The sequence below is a fragment of the Oncorhynchus masou genome, chromosome 30 (genome assembly GCF_036934945.1).
Source record: "Oncorhynchus masou masou isolate Uvic2021 chromosome 30, UVic_Omas_1.1, whole genome shotgun sequence".
Taxonomy (NCBI): Eukaryota; Metazoa; Chordata; class Actinopteri; order Salmoniformes; family Salmonidae; genus Oncorhynchus; species Oncorhynchus masou.
The window spans coordinates 5,662,945-5,681,654 of NC_088241.1; the positions used below are offsets into that span (position 1 = coordinate 5,662,945).

An 18,710-nucleotide genomic window follows, 5' to 3' on the forward strand; every position below is an offset into this window, starting at 1 on the left:
AAAAAGAAAACAAGTCAACCTCGACTCAACATTAGTTGATATCTTTATGCTTTGATTTTCAATACATCAACATTTACATACAATATGTGTATTTGTAATGTCAAGAATAAACATGTAAACCAACATGAGTAGAGTCTACACAGACTCTCACCAGTTCATACCAGTTCTCCCACTAGCTGTGTTCTCACACAGGAAATCAATCAATTATCACCTCATTAATCAACATCATGTCATCAGTCAATGCAAATGTTTGAGTCCATGTGTGTCCATGAGAGAAAGACACACAATGATAAGTACAAAAGCCACATAACTGGCTTACTGTAATATGACGATGTCCTGTACAGCATTATCACCCTTCCCTCCCTCCATCCTTTATCCCTCCCTCCATCCTTTATCCCTCCCTCTATCCATTCATCTATCCCTCCCTCCATCCTTTATCCCTCCCTCTATCCTTTATCCCTCCCTCTATCCATTCATCTATCCCTCCCTCCATCCTTTATCCCTCCCTCCATCCTTTATCCCTCCCTCTATCCATTCATCTATCCCTCCCTCCATCCTTTATCCCTCCCTCTATCCATTCATCTGTCCCTCCCTCCATCCTTTATCCCTCCCTCCATCCTTTATCCCTCCCTCCATCCTTTATCCCTCCCTCTATCCATTCATCTGTCCCTCCCTCCATCCTTTATCCCTCCCTCCATCCTTTATCCCTCCCTCTATCCCTCCCTCCATCCTTTATCCCTCCCTCCATCCATCCCTCTATCCCTTTATCCCTCCTTTCTCTCACAATAACAACACAACAGTAAAGTAAAACACTGCATCTCACAAGGAATGGAATAGTCTGTCTGAATTGACAGAGTTACGTTAGTTCCAGGGTTCAACGTATAGAATACAGACAGACAGACAGACAGACAGACAGACAGACAGACAGACAGACAGACAGACAGTTGTATGTACACACACAGGGCTACTCATCCAGCAGGGCAAAAGCCGTGACCTAAATTAGTCATCATTACCCAGAAACCCCTAGGGACTGTTGATTACATCACTAGGCCTAAATCAGGCCTGTCTATCACCCTATGGGTTTAACCCCTTCCTCACCCTCCATCCCTCTTCAGACCTCACCCATCTTTCCCTTCCCTCAATCAGCACACTTTGTTTGCTCTCTTTCCCTCCATTTCTGTGTTAATTGACCAACTAACACTAGCCTCCTGTTAAAACAATGCAGTCAAGTGACCCAGACAAGTGCCCATCCCCAGCAGTGATCATGTCCACAGCAGCTGCTGCTGTGCATCTCACAACTCTCCCTGTCAAACTGTGGTTGTAGGATCGCAATAGTCCACTAAGGGGCGCCAAACAGCATGGCTGCTGTGTAAACTTACAGTAGATCAGTGTCCACTCAAAGCAGAAGCGGCTCCAAAGCGCAGCTCCAGACTCACCGTGGCCTAACCTTAGCAATTAAGAGGAAAAAGCTAAACTGACCTTGGATCAGATATAAGAAAACTTGGTCATATACTAATGCATCCTGTAAATCAGTTATTTCAGGTGATAGTTCCAGTTGTACTGGAGATTATAAAGGAAAATGAGCTACAACACTACCACAACAACAATGGGAATGACAAACTACTGACACTATATGCATTTACAATAATATATTATGTACATACATTAATTAATTAATTTATTTATCAAGACTATATTAGTGTGAGTCACCATCATTCCTTTCTGTACCATCTTCCATTTAGAGAGATTTGCCCTCAGTCTTTTCCCTCAGTAATAAATAAATACTCTGTTGCAATAGATAGACAGAGGGAGAGGGCAAGAAAAGGGGGACAGAGGGGGACGGAGTGTAGAGTTGGGGCTGAGAGGGAAAGATGTAGAGGGAGAGGATGGTAAGGAGAGGAAGCCAGGAGAGGGGTGAAGAGAGTAGGGGAGGGGTGAGAGAGAGAAAAATAAAGAGAGGGGGAAGAGAGAGAGAGAAAAAGAGAGAGAGAGAGAGAGAGAGAGTACACTGAGGTTGAGGTGGTAATAAACAGTGTTCTGCTGGAATCCTCCTCTAGTCAGGGGTTAAAGGTCAGGTGAAGGTCAAGTGAAAGGGATTGTGGGACGACCTCAGAACTGCTGCCAGTTGGTGGAACCATCATCGTTGGAGAGAGGAGACATTGACCTGCATTATGGGGGAAAAGAGGAGAGCATTAATGTGGAAAAAGAGGAGAGCATTAATGGAGGGAACAGATTAATGAAAGAAGAGAGAAAAGGATGAAAGAGAGAGGATTTTCCCCTTACTTTTCTGGGGCAGAGAAGTCTCCCCACATGTCCGAGCCACCTGCAGGGTTGGGGTTCGGCTGCACCACAGAGTTGGAGTTACTGCTGTCCAGGTCTAACAAACAGCCTGTGAACAGAGAAACAACGATAGAATTAGGAATTAGAAAAATAATGTAATAGGATCTCTATGGAGACAACACACATCAAACCCTTCAATACACACCCTCTACTGCTTTCTCGACATTCATACTCTAACGACAATAGCCTTTTTTCTTGGTTAGCTCATAAAACTAAAAGAAAAAACACGCAGGGCCCCATTCAATCCTTAACCTAATTACACAGTGGCATATAAAACATACACTTTTTCCCTTCAGTCAAATGAATTCACAGCATGGTTTGGAGAACTGTAAAAATAGTCTTCAACAATGGTAGCAAAATGCGCTATACAGAAAAAGCAGTTACTAGGGTAACCGAACAAGATAAACAAACAGATGAATCAGAAGCAGCAATATAAAAACAGGGTTGCATTCAGGAGAACACAACGCTCTGAACGTTGCACATAGAATTGTCTTGTATGGAGCTGACATCTTCCCTAATCTACATGCCAGAGCAGATCTATACTGAACAATAATATAAACGCAACATGCAGCAATTCCAATGATTTTAATGAGTTATAGATCATATATGGAAATCAGTCAATTGAAATAAATTAATTAGGCCCTAATCTATGGATTTCACATGAGAGGCCAGGGACACAGCCATAGGTGGGCCTGTGAGGACATAGGCCCACCCACTTGGGAGCCAGGCCCAGTCAATCAGAGTTTTCCCCACAAAAGGGCTTAATTACAGACAGAAATACTGCTCAATATCATCAGCTGTCCAGGTGGCTGGTCTAAGATGACCCAGCAGGTCGGTTATACGTACTGCCAAATTCTCTAAAACAATGGGGGACGGCTTATAGTAGAAAAATTAACATTCAATTCTCTGGCAACAGCTCTGGTGGACATTCCTGCAGTCAGCATGCCAATTCCACACTCCCTCAAAACTTAAAACATCTGTGGCATTTTGTGTGACAGAACTGCACATTTTAGAGTGGCCTTTTATTGTCGCCAGCACAAGGTGCAGCTGTGTAATGATCATGCTTATTAATCAGCTTCTTGATATGCCACACCTGTCAGGTGGTACAATTGCTGTCACGTTTTTTCAAAATCGAACCCAGAAGCAGACCAGGACAAGGAGAGTAGGAAGAAGGTGAGTATTTATTTACAAGTGAATATGAATGGGTAGATATATCCAGGTGGCGTAGCGGGCAGCGGTGGTGAGTTGATGGTAGTAAATAGGTGGATCCAATGTGGTAGCGGAATTCTCCGACGACCAGGCGGAATGGGGTAAATGATCCAGGTGAGTAATGTTCATGGCTAACGATCCGGCAGGGAATGGATGTCAGGTCCGGGCTTATGAAGAGGAGGGATGATGATCAGGACCAGGTGTGCAGGCAGATAGCTGATGGGATACAGGTGCGGGTAATCAGAACTCCCAACTGGCTACATTGCCCGGCACCCAGACAGGGTGCGTTCCAGGACGCCGGAAAAAACACTCCAGGACAGAACACAGGCAAAAAACAGACTCAGGAAACGGGATTCGTGACAGTACCCCCCCTCCGACGAACGCCACCGGGCGGACTACCTGGAGCACCAGGGTGGAGGCGGTAAAAGTCACGAAGCAGGTCATCGTCAAGGATCTGACGCCGAGGAATCCATCTCCTCTCCTCAGGACCATATCCTTCCCAATCCACTAAATACTGGAACCCTCGACCCCGCCGTCTGGAGTCCATGATGCGGCGCACCGTGTAGACAGGACCACCTCCGATCATCCGAGGAGGAGGAGGACGAGGAGGAGGGGGCAACAGAGGACTGAGGAGAACCGGCTTGAGGCAGGAGAAATGAAAGGTGGGATGTACTCTTAGTGTAGCAGGCAACTTGAGTCGGACCACAACAGGATTAATGATCTTCTCCACTACAAACGGACCAATGAACTTCGGTGACAGTTTCCTCGACTCAGTCCGTAGAGGAAGATCCCGTGTAGCCAACCAAACCCTATCTCCGATGGTATAAGCGGGGGCAGGAATACGGCGACGATTCGCCTGGATCTGATACCAGTCAGAAACCTTAAGGAGGGCCTTCCTGGCCCGATGCCAGGTGCGGTGGCAACGACGAATGTGGGTCTGGACAGAAGGAACCGAGAGATCCCGCTCCTGAGAAGGAAACAAGGGAGGTTGGTAACCGTACAGGCACTGGAAGGGAGACATCCCAGTGGCAGATGAAGGGAGAGTATTATGAGCATACTCGACCCAGGGTAATTGAGAGGACCAAGAGGTGGGATCAGAGGAAACAAGACAGCGCAGCGTGGACTCCATCTTCTGATTGGCTCTCCATTAGATTGGGGGTGAAATCCAGATGTGAGACTGACTGTCGCTCCAATGGCCAAACAGAAGGATTTCCAGACAGCAGAGGTAAACTGAGGACCACGGTCAGAAACAATGTCACAGGGCACCCCGTGGACCCTGAACACCTCCCTAACCAGGATCTCGGACATCTCAGTGGCAGAAGGCAGCTTGGAGAGGGGAACAAAGTGGGCAAACTTGCTGAATCTATCCACAATGGTCAGAATAACCGTGTTACCAACAGAAGAGGGCAACCCCGTGACAAAATCCAGGGCCAGATGCGACCAAGGTCGCCGGGGAATAGGTAGGGGCTGAAGAAGCCCAGAGCTGGCCCGATAGGTACTCTTATTCTGCGCACAAGCAGGACAAGCGGCAACAAACCTCCGGGTATCTTCTCCCATGGCAGGCCACCAAAATCGTCTGCGCAGTAGCACCATAGTCCGAGCAACACCAGGGTGACAAGCTATCTTGCTGGCGTGGGACCACTGAAGGACAGCAGAACGAACCGACTCAGGCACGAACAACCGACCGGGTGGACCGTTACCGGGCCCGGGCAGTGTCCGAAGAGCCGCCATCACCTCCTCCTCAATCCTCCATGTAACGGCTCCCACGACAACGTTCTGGGGAAGAATCGTCTCAGTCTTGGCCCCACTCTCCTCCGTCTTGGAGAACATCCGGGACAGGGCGTCCGCCTTCCAATTCTTCGACCCAGGTCGGAACGTCAGGGAAAAATTGAAGCGTCCAAAAAACAAAGCCCACCGGGCCTGACGGGAGTTGAGACGTTTAGCCGATTGCACGTAAGCCAGATTCTTGTGGTCAGTCCAGACCACAAACGGTTGCTCCGCTCCCTCCAACCAGTGACGCCACTCCTCCAAGGCAAGCTTCACAGCGAGAAGCTCCCGGTTACCCACATCGTAGTTTCTTTCAGCTGGAGAAAGACGACAAGAGTAGAAGGCGCAGGGATGGAGTTTACCGTCAGTGGAGCTACGCTGGGACAGGATGGCGCCCACCCCCACATCAGACGCATCCACCTCCACAACGAACTGACGGGAAGTGTCAGGTTGAGAGAGAATCGGGGCGTTGGTGAATCGGCTCTTCAAATCTAGAAATGCTCGGTCTGCCTCAGGAGACCAACAGAACTTTCTGGTGCAAGACATCAGTACAGTTAAAGGGGCGGCCACCCGGCTGTAATCACGGATAAACCTACGATAAAAATTCGCAAACCCCAGGAATCTCTGGAGCTGCAATCTCGTACCGGGCTGGACCCAATCCCGAACCGCCCGAACCTTCTCTTGGTCCATCTTGATCTCTCCCCTGGAGATGATGTACCCGAGGAAGGACGTCGTGTGGGCGTGAAAATCACACTTCTCAGCCTTCACGAACAGACGGTTCTCCAACAACCGCTGCAGGACCTGCTTGACATGCTGAACGTGTCTAGAAAGCTCCTTCGAGAAGATGAGGATATCATCCAGGTAAACGAACACAAAAATACCAATCATATCTCTCAGAACGTCATTCACCATACTTTGGAACACAGCAGGAGCGTTGGTCAGTCCAAACGGCATCACCTGGTACTCGAAATGTCACATAGGAGTATTGAACCCAGTCAACCACTCGTCCCCCTCTTTGATCCGAACCAAATGATAAGCATTACGTAAATCAAGCTTTGTAAAAACCGTAGCACCCTGTAAAGAATCGAAAGCCGAGCTCATCAAGGGCAGGGGATACTTGTTCTTGACCGTAATATCATTCAAACCCCGATAATCAATACACGGTCGAAGAGAGCCATCCTTCTTGCTCACAAAAAAAATCCTGCTCCCAGAGGGGATGATGAGGGCCGAATGAGACCTGCAGCTAGAGACTCCTTGATGTAGGTCTCCAAGGCCTCACGTTCAGGTCGAGAGATACTGTATAACCGTCCCTTGGGAAAGGCAGCTCCAGGAAACAGATTAATCGCACAGTCATAAGGTCGGTGGGGAAGAAGGGACAGAGCCTTCTGTTTACTGAATACTTCACCCAACTCGTGATATGTTTCTGGAACCAGGGACAAATCAGGAGGAGCAGAGTCACTGACCTGACTGGAAACGGCAGGAGAACAGGCAGTCCTAAGGCAGTTAGCATGACAATCAATGCTCCAACTAGTTACCTTACCCTTCACCCAATCAAACGAGGGATTGTGTTCCTTCAGCCAGGGGTAACCAAGAACCAGAGGAACATGGGGCGAGGACAGAATGAAGAAGGAGATAAACTCTGAATGATTCCCCGACAACAACATCTTAACCGGTTCAGTCCTCATAGTGATCCGTGCCAGACTACTGCCGTTCAGAGTGGTTGCTTCAATGGCTTCCGGCAATTGCTCCTTGGAAAGCCCCAGCTGTTCCACCAAGTCGGCATCAATAAAGCTGCCATCGGCACCTGAATCGATAAAAGCGTTCATCTCTAAGCTCTGATCCTTATTCATAAGGGTCGCAGGAAAACGGGGTCTGACAGGATCCTTGAGAGGTTGAAACTGGCTCGCTAAAATTCCTCCCAAAACTAGCGAGCCGGGCAGTTTAACGGGCGCTGTAGACAAGCAGAGATGTAATGTCCCGAGCTACCACAGTAGAGACAGCTGTTGGTCTCACGTCTACGTTGGCGCTCCTCCTTAGTTAGCCCGTGTCGCCCCACTTGCATTGGTTCAGGATCTGGTGGCAAGACCCCTCCACTAATCCCATGTGGGGAATAACGATCATTACGTTCTGGTTCACTTCCTGAACCGAATGGTAAGCGAGTTGCTGATTGATTGGATGGGCCCCACTGCTTCTCCATCCTTCTCTCTCGGACTCTATTATCTACCCAAATAGATAAAGTGACCAAGCTGTCTAGGTCACTAGGCTCTGGATAGGATATCAGCTCGTCCTTGAGTTGCTCCGACAACCCCTGGTAAAAAGCCGCTTGTAGTGACTCCTCATTCCAACCACTCTCCACAGACAATGTCCTGAACTCGATCATAAAGTCTGCCACACTGCGAGCTCCTTGGCGAAGAGTGAACAAACGTTTAGCTGCGTCCTTACCTCGGACTGGATGGTCAAAAAGCTTTCTCATCTCTCCAGTGAACTCCTGGTATGAAGCCATGCAGGTCTCCTGTCGTTCCCAAACGGCTGAAGCCCATTCCAGAGCTCTTCCACGCAGCAGTTCAATAAGAAAGGCTATCCTAGCCTTGTCAGTAGCGTAAGAATGGGGCTGCTGTTCAAACACTAACCCACACTGCATAAGAAACGAACGGCATCTTCCCAAAGCCCCTTCATATTTATCAGGCGTCGGTACCTTGGGTTCACGGAAGGAAACCGCACCAGACACGGCAGGTGAGATGGGTGAAACAGGTGGTGAATGAATCGCCGGCAAACTGAGCTGATCCTGGATTTGTGTCAAGCTAGCAGATAAGTTCTGGATTGAACCCGCTATCTCCTGTAGCGCCGTCTTGTGTTGCCCCATATATCCTCCCCTGCTGGGTAATGGCATGGCAAACGGAGTCCAGGTCCGCTGGGTTCATCCTTGGCCGGATCGTTCTGTCACGTTTTTTCAAAATCGAACCCAGAAGCAGACCAGGACAAGGAGAGTAGGAAGAAGGTGAGTATTTATTTACAAGTGAATATGAATGGGTAGATATATCCAGGTGGCGTAGCGGGCAGCGGTGGTGAGTTGATGGGAGTAAATAGGTGGATCCAATGTGGTAGCGGAATTCTCCGACAACCAGGCGGAATGGGGTAAATGATCCAGGTGAGTAATGTTCATGGCTAACGATCCGGCAGGGAATGGATGTCAGGTCCGGGCTTATGAAGAGGAGATGATGATCAGGACCAGGTGTGCAGGCAGATAGCTGATGGGATACAGGTGCGGGTAATCAGAACTCCCAACTGGCTACATTGCCCGGCAACCAGACAGGGTGCGTTCCAGGACGCCGGAAAAAACACTCCAGGACAGAACACAGGCAAAAAACAGACTCAGGAAACGGGATTCGTGACAATTGCAGTATCTTGGCAAAAGAGAAATGCTCACTAACAGGGATTTAAACAAATTTGTGAACAAAATTTGAGAAAACTAAGCTTTATGTGCATATGGAACATTTCTGAGATATTTTATTTCAGCTTATGAAACATGGGACCAACACTTTACATGTTGTGTTTATTTTTTTGTTTATTATATACACTATATATACACAATATGTGAATATCCCTTCAAATTAGTGGATTCGGCTACTTCAGCCACACCCGTTGCTGACAGGTGTATACAATTACAGGTGTATAAAAGCACACAGCCATGCAATATCCATAGATAAACATTGACAGTAGAATAGCCTTACTGAAGAGCTCAGTGACTTTCAACGCGACACTGTCATAAGATGACACCTTTCCAAAAAGGCAGTTCATCCCTGCTAGAGCTGCCACAGTCAACAGTAAGTGCTGTTATTGTGAAGTTGAAACGTCTAGGAGGAACAACGGCTCAGACGCGAAGTGGTAGGCCACACAAGCTCACAGAATGTGATCGGCGAGTGCTGAAGAGCGTAGAGCGTAAAAATCATCTGTCTTCTGTTGCAACACTCACTAACGAGTTCCAAACTGCCTCTGGAAGCAACGTCAGCATAGGAAGTGTTCGTCGGGAGCTTAATGAAATAGATTTCCATGGCCAAGCAGCTGCACACAAGACCAAGATCACCATGCAAAATGCCAAGCGTTGGCTGGAGTGGTGTAAAGCTAGATGCCATTGGACTCCCGAGCAGTGGAAACGCGTTCTCTAGAGTGACAAATACACTTCACAATCTGGCAGTCCGACGGACAAATGATGCCAGGAGAACGCTACCTGCTCCAATGCATAGTGCCAACTGTCAAGTTTGGTGGAGGAGGAATAAAGGTCTGGGGCTGTTTTTCATGGCTCATGCTAGGCCCCTTTGTTCCAGTGAAGGGAAATCCTAACACTACAGCATACAATGACATTCTATACAATCCTGTGCTTCCAACTTTGTGGCAACAGTTTGCGGAAAGCCATTTCCTGTTTCAGCATGACAATGCCCCAGTGCACAAAGAGAGGTCCATACAGAAATGGTTTGTTGAAGTCGGTGTGGAAGAACTTGACTGGCCTGCACAGAGCCCTGACCTCAACCCCATCGAACACCTTTTGGATGAATAGGAACGCCGACCACGAGCCAGGCCTAATCGCCCAACATCAGTGCCTGACCTCACTAATGCTCTTGTGGCTGAATGGAAGTAAGTCCCTGCAGCAATGTTCCAACATCTAGTGGAAAGCCTTCCCAGAAAAGTGGAGGCTGTTATATCAGCAAAGGGGGGACCAACTCCATATTAATGACCATGATTTTGGAATGATGTGTACGACGAGCAGGTGTCCACATACTTTTGGTCATGTAGTGTATATCTGTCTGAACAACCAGTAGCATTACACCTCGCTGAACGTGGCCCAAAATGCTGTTCACCTACCTGTGTTACTTCCCCCTGAGAACATGTCACTTCCTGCTGAGAATGTGTTGTTTCCTCCTGAAAATGTGTCACTACCCCCTGAAAACGAGTCACTTCCCGCAGAGAATAAGTCTCCCCCTGAGAATAAACCTTCGTTGTCATTGGAGGAGCTTGACATGGGGGGAGGGGCTATCTTGGCACCACCACCGCCAGGGGGAGGAGGGAGGAGCCCAAAGCCACCAGCGCTCTGGGGGCGGGACTTGTCTCTCTTTCTGCCTTGCTGAGAGAGGAACAGAAAGAGAGAGGGGTGACGGGTGAGAAGGAAGGAGAGAGGAATAGGTGTTTGAGTGATAGCTTGACAAAGCTTATAAACAGAGCATGGTTTTGCAACATGTGCGTGCAAGCGCGCATGTTCGCTTTTTAGTTGTTAAGCGCTAACCAGATGGTACCATGGTAGGAGTATTATGGGTATGAGTTGAGGAAGTTACCCCGATATTGAGAGTGATGGTCTGTCCTTCTTTGAAACCCAGGTCCAGTTTAGGAGTGTTGTCTGGAGTCTGAGACTGCTTACTGATCTCAAGCTCCTGTTTCACCCACCTGAGAGAGAGACAGAGAGACAGAGGTAGGTAGAGAGAGAGAGAGAGAAGTAGGTAGAGAGAGAGAGAGAGGTAGGTAGAGAGAGAGAGGTAGAGAGAGAGAGAGAGAGAGAGAGGTAGGTGGAGAGAGAGAGAGAGGTAGAGAGAGATGTAGGTAGAGAGAGAGAGAGAGAGAGAGAGAGAGGTAGAGAGAGAGAGAGAGAGAGAGAGAGAGAGAGAGAGAGAGAGAGAGAGAGAGAAAGAGATATATACAGTAAACAGATAGAGAGAAATAATGAGTGTGCAGAAGGGGCAGAGAGATATAACTAGATATAACATTTCAAGCGTCTTTATTATTTTGAAAAATGTTATGTGCATAATGTTTGCTGTTAATTTGTGATTGTTTATTTCACTTGCTTTGGTAATATAAACATATGTTTTCCATGGTTTCCAGCCCCTTTGAATTGAATTGAGAGTTATATAGTGAAACAGATGACAGGCTATTACTAATTCATGTCAGTTAGAAGTCAACATTCTAGCTCTGAGCTGCACTTGTTCTGCAAATGTTATGAGTTTTTATCTCTGTTGTGACAGCTGTAAGAGCAACACACTTGAAGTGGTCCTGCAGTGCCACGTTGAAGTCAAACGAGTCTCCTCTGTCCCCGAACCCGATGCCTATGAACGCACTGCGACCTGAGAGACAGGGGCCAAAGAAGAACAACAGACCAATGTAAATTACAAATCAAATCACTTGGTACACACACTGATCCTAAAACAGAGACATAGCACAGTGAGAAACAACTGATTGTGTACTCCAAATGCTGTAGTAGAATACTGTTTCATACTACACACTCAAATGATCCAAAACAAACCTGTGGTATACAACAACTACTACTACTACTACTATACTACTACTACTACTACTACTTCTACTTTTACTATTATACTGAACAAAAATATTCACGCAACATGCAACAATTTCAAGAATTTTACTGAGTTACAGTTCATGTAAGGAAATCAGTCAATTGAAATAAACTAATTGTCCCCTGATCTATGGATTTCACATGATTGTCCAGGGGTCCAGCCATGGATGGGCCTGGGAGGGCATAGGCTCACCCACTTGGGAGCCAAGCCCGCCCACTGTGGTGCCAGGTCCAGCCAATCAGAATAAGTTTTTCCCCACAAAAGGGCTTTAGTACAGATAGAAATACTCCTCATTTTCATCAGCTGTCCGGGTGGCTGGTCTCAGACGATCCCGCAGGTGAAGGAGCCAGATGTGTCCTGGGCTGGACTGGTTAAACATGGACTGAGGTTGTGAGGGGGGATGGACGTACTGCCAAATTCTCAAAAAAAAAAGTTGGAGACGGCTTATGGTAGAGAAATAAACATTACATTCTGGCAACAGCTCTGATGGACATTCCCGCAGTCAGCATGCCAATTGCACACTCCCTCAAAACTTGAGACATCTGTGGCATTGTGTTGTGTGACAAAACTGACAATTTTAGAGTGCCATTTTATTGTCACCAGCACAAGGTGCACATGTGTAATGCCGATTCTGTTTAATCAGCTTCTTGATATGCTGCACCTGTCAGGTGGATGGATCATCTTGGCAAAGGAGATATGCTCACTAAAAGAGATGTCTACAAATTTGGACCATTTTTCTTTTGATAAATAAGCTTTTTGGGCGTATGGAACATTTCTGGGGTCTTTTATTTCAGCTCATGAAACATCGGAACAAAACTGTACATGTTGCGTTTATATTTTTGTTTAGTATAATAAATACAAATAGAAAATGTGAGAAAGTAGTGTGCGATACTTCTGTCCTTTCTAATTTGGCCAGATGGTGACTAGTGATGACAACAAACAACCCACCACTCTCATCCTGGATCCGAAGCACAAAGTAACGACTGGAGTCACTGACGGTTTCTATGGCGATGCCAGGGTACTCGTCCACTGGTGCCTGTGCAAACAGCTCCCCTGCAGAGACGGAGGGAAATTAGAACTCAGGCCTCAAATCAAGAGTCAGAGAGCAAGGTGGAGAAGTTAACAGTCTTTTCAGATCAGCAAGAAGTGCCCAGGGGACGATTTGGAATTGGGCACGATGATCTTCTGACTAGAAGTGCCTTGAGGTAGGCTAGGGGCTAGGGTAGGAGTTTCCAATTACATTCAGCAGTGGGCCAATTTTTCCTTGAGCGGATGCTCTGGAACATAGTTATAAATAATTTGTACACTGGAAATTGACTGCAAGAAACAGATATAGTATTTGACAAAAACAGAATAATTTCAAAACTTGATTACATTGGGATACGATCACATATGCCTCTCTATTTATGCGTGAGAATACTTGGGAACAGATTTCCTACATTAAAATGACTTTGCGCATTTCCTGGTGATTTTACAGTCTTTTGTGTCCAAGAACAAAAATAATTATTTGTAAAAATGTAAAACTTGTGCGGCCAAATAAATTTTAGCCTGGGGGCCACCTAATTGGGTAACCCTGGGCAAGGGGCTAGGGGACGATTTGGCCTCTCACCAGAGATCTTGTCCTCAAGTTTGATGAAAGCCACTTTTCCCCGAGCCGTCACTCTCATGCGGCCTGTCCAATCAGGGGCGTCCAGCTTCCAATCCGCAGCCCTGAGGGAGACACAGACTGCCAATCAGAGATGAGACTGACTGTATAGGTGTGTGTGTGTGTGTGTGTGAGAAAGAGGGAGACCATGTTGATAGCCAGCCACCACACTTTGCTACTGAAATGAGAGTGACTGGGCTGGTAACTGGGCTGGCAGTTCACCAGACATGGGGTGGAATACCCCCTCGTTATTATTACTCACTACATCACACAACAGACTCAGCTTTGTGGTGGTCATGGCACATTACTGGTGGTCAGCCAATCAGCTCCCAGGAGACAGATACAGTATGGAGCGCTGTCCAGTCAGCATGGAGACTGGATCACGTTAAAACACCAGCCAATGAACAAATGGGTAAATGCAATATAGTCACATACACTGCCAAACGTAGACTGTACCCTAACAGGACAGAAGTCACTGTCAACAAGAAATCGTTTAACGAACCCTGTTCAGAAAGTAACAGGATAGGCTACAACAGAGAAAATGCCCAGATAATCCTCAGAGGGAGTAAAAATCTCACCTAATCCTCTAGACCTTTAAAAACCGTAGTACCCGCAAAAGCCCTTCACTAAACATTCGCCCCAAAGCAGAGTGCAGTCAAAGCGCATTCTGTAAAAAGGGCACACGACACCGTCACGTTTTCGCACTGAAAACAGGATTCAGTGTCATTGTCTGATACCGACAGGTGGACTACAATAATGACAGGTGTATTCTCCTTATCCATCCCACTACGCACAACCTTGACATCTGGTGGTAGATTATTCCTCCCCAATAGAAGTCAATCAGTTTGCCCAGTAAACCACCTTAGAAAAAGCTATTGCGCACTGCAAAGGCGACCCAATTTAGCCTTTATATGGGCTATGCATTGCCTTGATGTGGGGACAAGAGCTTTGCCTATGGGAACGTTTATATATCGCCGCATCAAACAATGGATGCTGGAGTCAGACCAGGGCAAGGTCACCGGTTGATGGTGACGGAACCGGGTCTCTTACCTGACTCCCCGGTTCGATGCCCGCGGCGGGATTCGGTAAACGTTGACGTCAGGTTTTACACACAGGATCGACTCGTATTCGCCCTCGGTCGCCATCTTGACTTTAATTCAATCGGTGTGTGGTGATCGTGCACGTTAACGGCTGCGAGAGCGTAATACACTGTGTATTTGCGCACATGAAGCGTTCACATCCATTTCTAATGTCATTTATCCAGATGAATCAACCATTGTCAGAGATAGATTAGAGATCATTGTAATCAATTAGCCTAAACTTTATTTGGTTGTTTATTGTTGGCTATGTGAGAGATAAAGAGCTGGTCAAATGTAAATAGAGGATAGGATCATGTCAACACAAAACGACTCAATCACAGTTGGAGGGAATGATTTAATGGATGTGTTACAAGACAGTAATAATGCTACAAAGGGTAAAAATGTAAATCCCATGGATTAAATAACAGTATATAAACACATTATTGAGTTGTACAGTTGACCTATTTCAGTTATTATTTACTTTACAATGATAGATTAAAGTGATCTTTACAGTATAACACTGACAGGTAGCACCAGTGGGAGGAGCAGAAATAATATAGCTCCATATCAGCGAATATGACAGAGATAGAGGTGAATCACAGTCCAAGTAGCTCGAAAGCATCTCCCCAATCTTCTGCCTCACCAGGCTGAAATAAAAATCAGTAAATAATATTAGCCTACTAACTCAAGGGTACAGTGTGTGTGTGTGCGTGTGTGTGTATGTGTGTGTGTGTGTGTGTGTGTGTGTGTCCTACCTGGAGGATGTCGTTAAGTTTCCTGGCCAGTTGAACAGAGTTCTGATGCAGTCCGTCCCAGGCCTTAAACACACGCTGTCTGCAAGCCACAAAGGTCTGCCAACAGTAGAAATAGTCTACAGGGAAGAGACAGATTTATAATGAGAGACGTACTCACACACCCACACACTCACACACACTCTCTCTACCTTCATAGTTCATGACAGTGATCTGCACCCCGGCTCTCTGCAGCATTCGGAGGCCCTCTCTCGCACTGCTGTCCTCCGGGTCACAGAAGTAGAGCCTGGAGACGTAGATCCTGAGGCGGAGGTTGGGGGTCTGGCTGAGGAACTGGGCCAGCCTGTAGGAGCAGTCTGAGCAGGGGGACCAGGAACAGAACCAGGTGACTGAGTAACACAGTCCCACACTGTCTGGAGCTCCATAACCCCACAGGCCTGGACACAGGGCGCCTGCTTCCAGGAGGCGCAGGAACAGCAGCTGGGGGGGGGGGGGGCGGATAGACGGGTAAGGAATGAGGGAGAGAGTGATGGATGTAGTTGAGGAGGAGAGAGAGAGAGAGATGGGAATGTTTGAGGAAGGAATATGTAGATAGAGAGAAATGAGAGGTTATGCATGGACAGAGAGAGTGTAGAGTAGAATGACGGGAAAGAGAGTGATGAAGACAGGGGAAGGAAAGAAAGAAGATGGAAGAGATAGGAAAATATATGAAGACGGAAAGAAGGAGAGAAACTGGAGCAAATGACAGATGATGAGATTTGCTGCATGTATTTTACCCCGTTCCTCTGTTTCCTCCTCTCCCTCTCTCTCCTCTCTCTCCTCTCATCTCCTCTCTTCTACCCTCCCTCCCTCCCTCACCTCAACATGACAGCCGGACCGGTTGCGCAGGTGTCCAAAGTCGAAGGAGAGTGAGTTTGGTCCCACCCGCCTCTTGACCACGAAGCACAGGTAGGTTTCGTGTCGGCCCTTGGCCCAGCGCATATTCTTATAGTGGTAGATAAACTTCTTCTGGGCCAACAGAACACTGAGACACAGAAAGTAGGTTTTCATTCAAATACATATTAGAGATGCTGGCAAATAAAAATTCATAAGCACACTGAGGCAGGCTTAAGGTGAATGGTTATAGCCACTACTATTGCTTTTCCCTCCTCTGCCCCTGCAGTGTCTTCTCTGGTGTGGAAAAGCCATATATTCTGGTTATGAGGACTGCACTAACTACTCAACACTTTCCTCTTCTTCTTTCACAAAACCACAGGTTTGGTTAACCATCTGTCAATGAACTGGTGTTTAACAAACTGGCCCTGGTTCTCTCGGTCTCAGTTTCAATCAGACAGCTTTCAGTGAAACTAGCGAAAGCTATTCAATACATTGTTGTCATCATCACCGAAACTTCTGATTGTGCTGCATAAGATAAAGATGACAGGAGTGGTTTCATAAAGCATCATCAAAAATAAATAGGACAGCAATCACCAATTGGCAGGGATTAGTTTAAAAAATGTACTACACCATTAGTTGATCCCGTCATATGATATTATATCATATAAATACATTTGCTCAACTCATTAAACAATTAATACAAAAAAAACAGATGTTCATTTTACTCACCTGTCAAATTTGTTGATCATTTCAGAAGCCTAATTTGTCTCACAGTCAATCAGGCGAGAGCGAGTGGTGTGATGAGTGTGGGGGGAGGAGGGAAGGGAAGGAGGGGACAGGGTAGATATATATATATATATATATATATATATATACCTATACGCTCAGTCAAACAGCTTGTGTAGAGAGGTGGCTCTGGTTGGATGGAGAGGTTTTTCAAAACAAGAATAGGGGAGGGGTGACAGCAGTACCAAAGCTAGAACAGGGTCGTATAGATACAGTATACTATAGGACATTGTTATTCAGCAAACAACGATGTAGGCCCACAAACTGTCAAACTAGATAAGAAATACTAGTTATACTAGATAGATGCAGTCCGTGTGTTGATTATGACTAATACTAAACTGAACAAAAATATAAACGCAGCATGCAACTACTTCAAAGACTTTACTGAGTTACAGTTCATATAAGGATATCAGTCAATTTAAATAAATTCATTAGGCCCTAATCTATGGATTTCACATGACTGGGAATACAGATATGCATCTGTTGGTCACAGAAACCTTAAAATAAAGGTAGGGGTGTGGATCAGAAAACCAGTCAGTATCTGGTGTGACCACCATTTACCTCATGCAGCGCGACACATCTCCTTCACATTGAGTTGATCAGGCTGTTGATTCTAGCCTGTGGAATGTTGTCCCACTCCTCTTCAATGGCTGTGCAAAGTTGCTGGATATTGGCGGGAACTGGAGCACGCTGTCGTACACGTCGATCCAGAGCATCCCAAACATGCTCAATGGGTGACATGTCTAGTGAGAATGCAGGCCGTGGAAGAACTGGGACATTTTCTGCTTCCAGGAATTGTGTACAGATCCTTGCAACATGGGGCCATGCATTATCATGCTGAAACATGAGGTGATGGCAGCAGATGAATGGCAGGACAATGGGCCTCAGGATCTCGTCACGGTATCTTTGTGCATTCAAATTACCATAGATAAAATACAATTGTTTTTGTTGTCTGTAACTTATGCCTGCCTATACCATAACCCCACTGCCACCATGGGGCACTCTGTTCACAACGTTTACATCAGCAAACAGCTCAAACACACAACGACACACTATCTGCCATCTGCCCGGTACAGGTGAAACCGGCATTCCTCCGTGAAGAGCACACTTCTCCAGCGTACCAGTGGCCATCGAAGGTGAGCATTTGCCCACTGAAGGCAGTTACGATCCCGAACTGCAGTCAGGTCAAGACCTTGGTGAGGACAACAAGCACGCAGATGAGCTTCCCTGAGATGGTTTCTGACAATTCTTTGTTTTGCAAACCCACAGTTTCATCAGCTGTCCGGGTGGCTGGTCTCAGATGATCCCACAGATGAGGGTGCCAGATGTGGAGGTCCTGGGCTGGCGTGGGTACATGTGGTCTGCGGTTGTGAGGCTGGTTGGATGTACTGCCAAATTCTCTAAAACAACGTTGGAGGCAGCTTATGACAGATAAATGAACATTTAATTCTCTGGCAACAGCTTTGATGGACATTCCTGCAGTCAACATGCCATTTGCACACTCCCTCAAAACATGAGACATCTGTGGCATTATGTTGTGTGACAAAACTGAGCATTTTAGAGTGGCCTTTTATTGTCACCAGCACAAGGTGCACCTGTGTAATGATCATGTTGTTTAATCAGCTTCTTGATATGCCACACAAATGAAATGAAATTTTATTTGTCACATACACATGGTTAGCAGATGTTAATGCGAGTGTAGCAAAATGCTTGTGCTTCTAGTTCCGACAATGCAGTAACAACCAACGAGTAATCTAACCTAACAATTCCACAAATAATACCTTATACACACAAGTGTAAAGGGATAAATAATATGTACATAAAGATATATGAATGAGTGATGGTACAGAACGGCATAGGCAAGATGCAGTAGATGGTATCGAATACAGTATATACATATGAGATTAGTAATGTAGGG

At 46.5% G+C, this 18,710-nt stretch overlaps 2 protein-coding genes across 2 annotated transcripts; both read right to left on the reverse strand.

Moving 5' to 3' along the window:
* Positions 1 to 641: 641 nt before the first annotated feature.
* On the reverse strand, positions 642 to 14,452 carry LOC135521882 (adaptin ear-binding coat-associated protein 1-like). Its single transcript, XM_064947663.1, has 8 exons — positions 14,350 to 14,452; positions 13,264 to 13,364; positions 12,603 to 12,707; positions 11,342 to 11,423; positions 10,644 to 10,752; positions 10,177 to 10,435; positions 2,284 to 2,389; positions 642 to 2,164 (listed from the first exon to the last, which is right to left on the reverse strand). Exons 1-8 carry the CDS (start codon positions 14,442 to 14,444, stop codon positions 2,110 to 2,112), a joined length of 912 nt encoding a protein of 303 aa, XP_064803735.1. The 5' UTR covers positions 14,445 to 14,452; the 3' UTR covers positions 642 to 2,109.
* Positions 14,453 to 14,785: 333 nt separating this feature from the next.
* On the reverse strand, positions 14,786 to 16,755 carry LOC135523055 (single-stranded DNA cytosine deaminase-like). The gene is made up of 5 exons (XM_064949778.1): positions 16,736 to 16,755; positions 15,989 to 16,154; positions 15,322 to 15,610; positions 15,134 to 15,249; positions 14,786 to 15,025 (listed from the first exon to the last, which is right to left on the reverse strand). Exons 1-5 carry the CDS (start codon positions 16,753 to 16,755, stop codon positions 14,975 to 14,977), a joined length of 642 nt encoding a protein of 213 aa, XP_064805850.1. The 3' UTR covers positions 14,786 to 14,974.
* Positions 16,756 to 18,710: the final 1,955 nt, after the last annotated feature.

Bases quoted from the DNA above. Each gene is read 5' to 3' on its own strand.
- LOC135521882 (XM_064947663.1), bottom strand. From the start codon at position 14,444: ATGGCGACCGAGGGCGAATACGAGTCGATCCTGTGTGTAAAACCTGAC. The intron at 11,424-12,602 runs GTGGGTTGTTTG...CCTGTCTCTCAG, and splicing joins TCGGATCCAGGATGAGAGTG to GTCGCAGTGCGTTCATAGGC. The intron at 2,165-2,283 runs GTAAGGGGAAAA...CCCATAATGCAG, and splicing joins GACTTCTCTGCCCCAGAAAA to GTCAATGTCTCCTCTCTCCA.
- LOC135523055 (XM_064949778.1), bottom strand. From the start codon at position 16,755: ATGATCAACAAATTTGACAG. The intron at 16,155-16,735 runs GTGAGTAAAATG...TCTGTGTCTCAG, and splicing joins ATGATCAACAAATTTGACAG to TGTTCTGTTGGCCCAGAAGA. The intron at 15,250-15,321 runs GTAGAGAGAGTG...TCTTCCCTGTAG, and splicing joins CACTGTCATGAACTATGAAG to ACTATTTCTACTGTTGGCAG.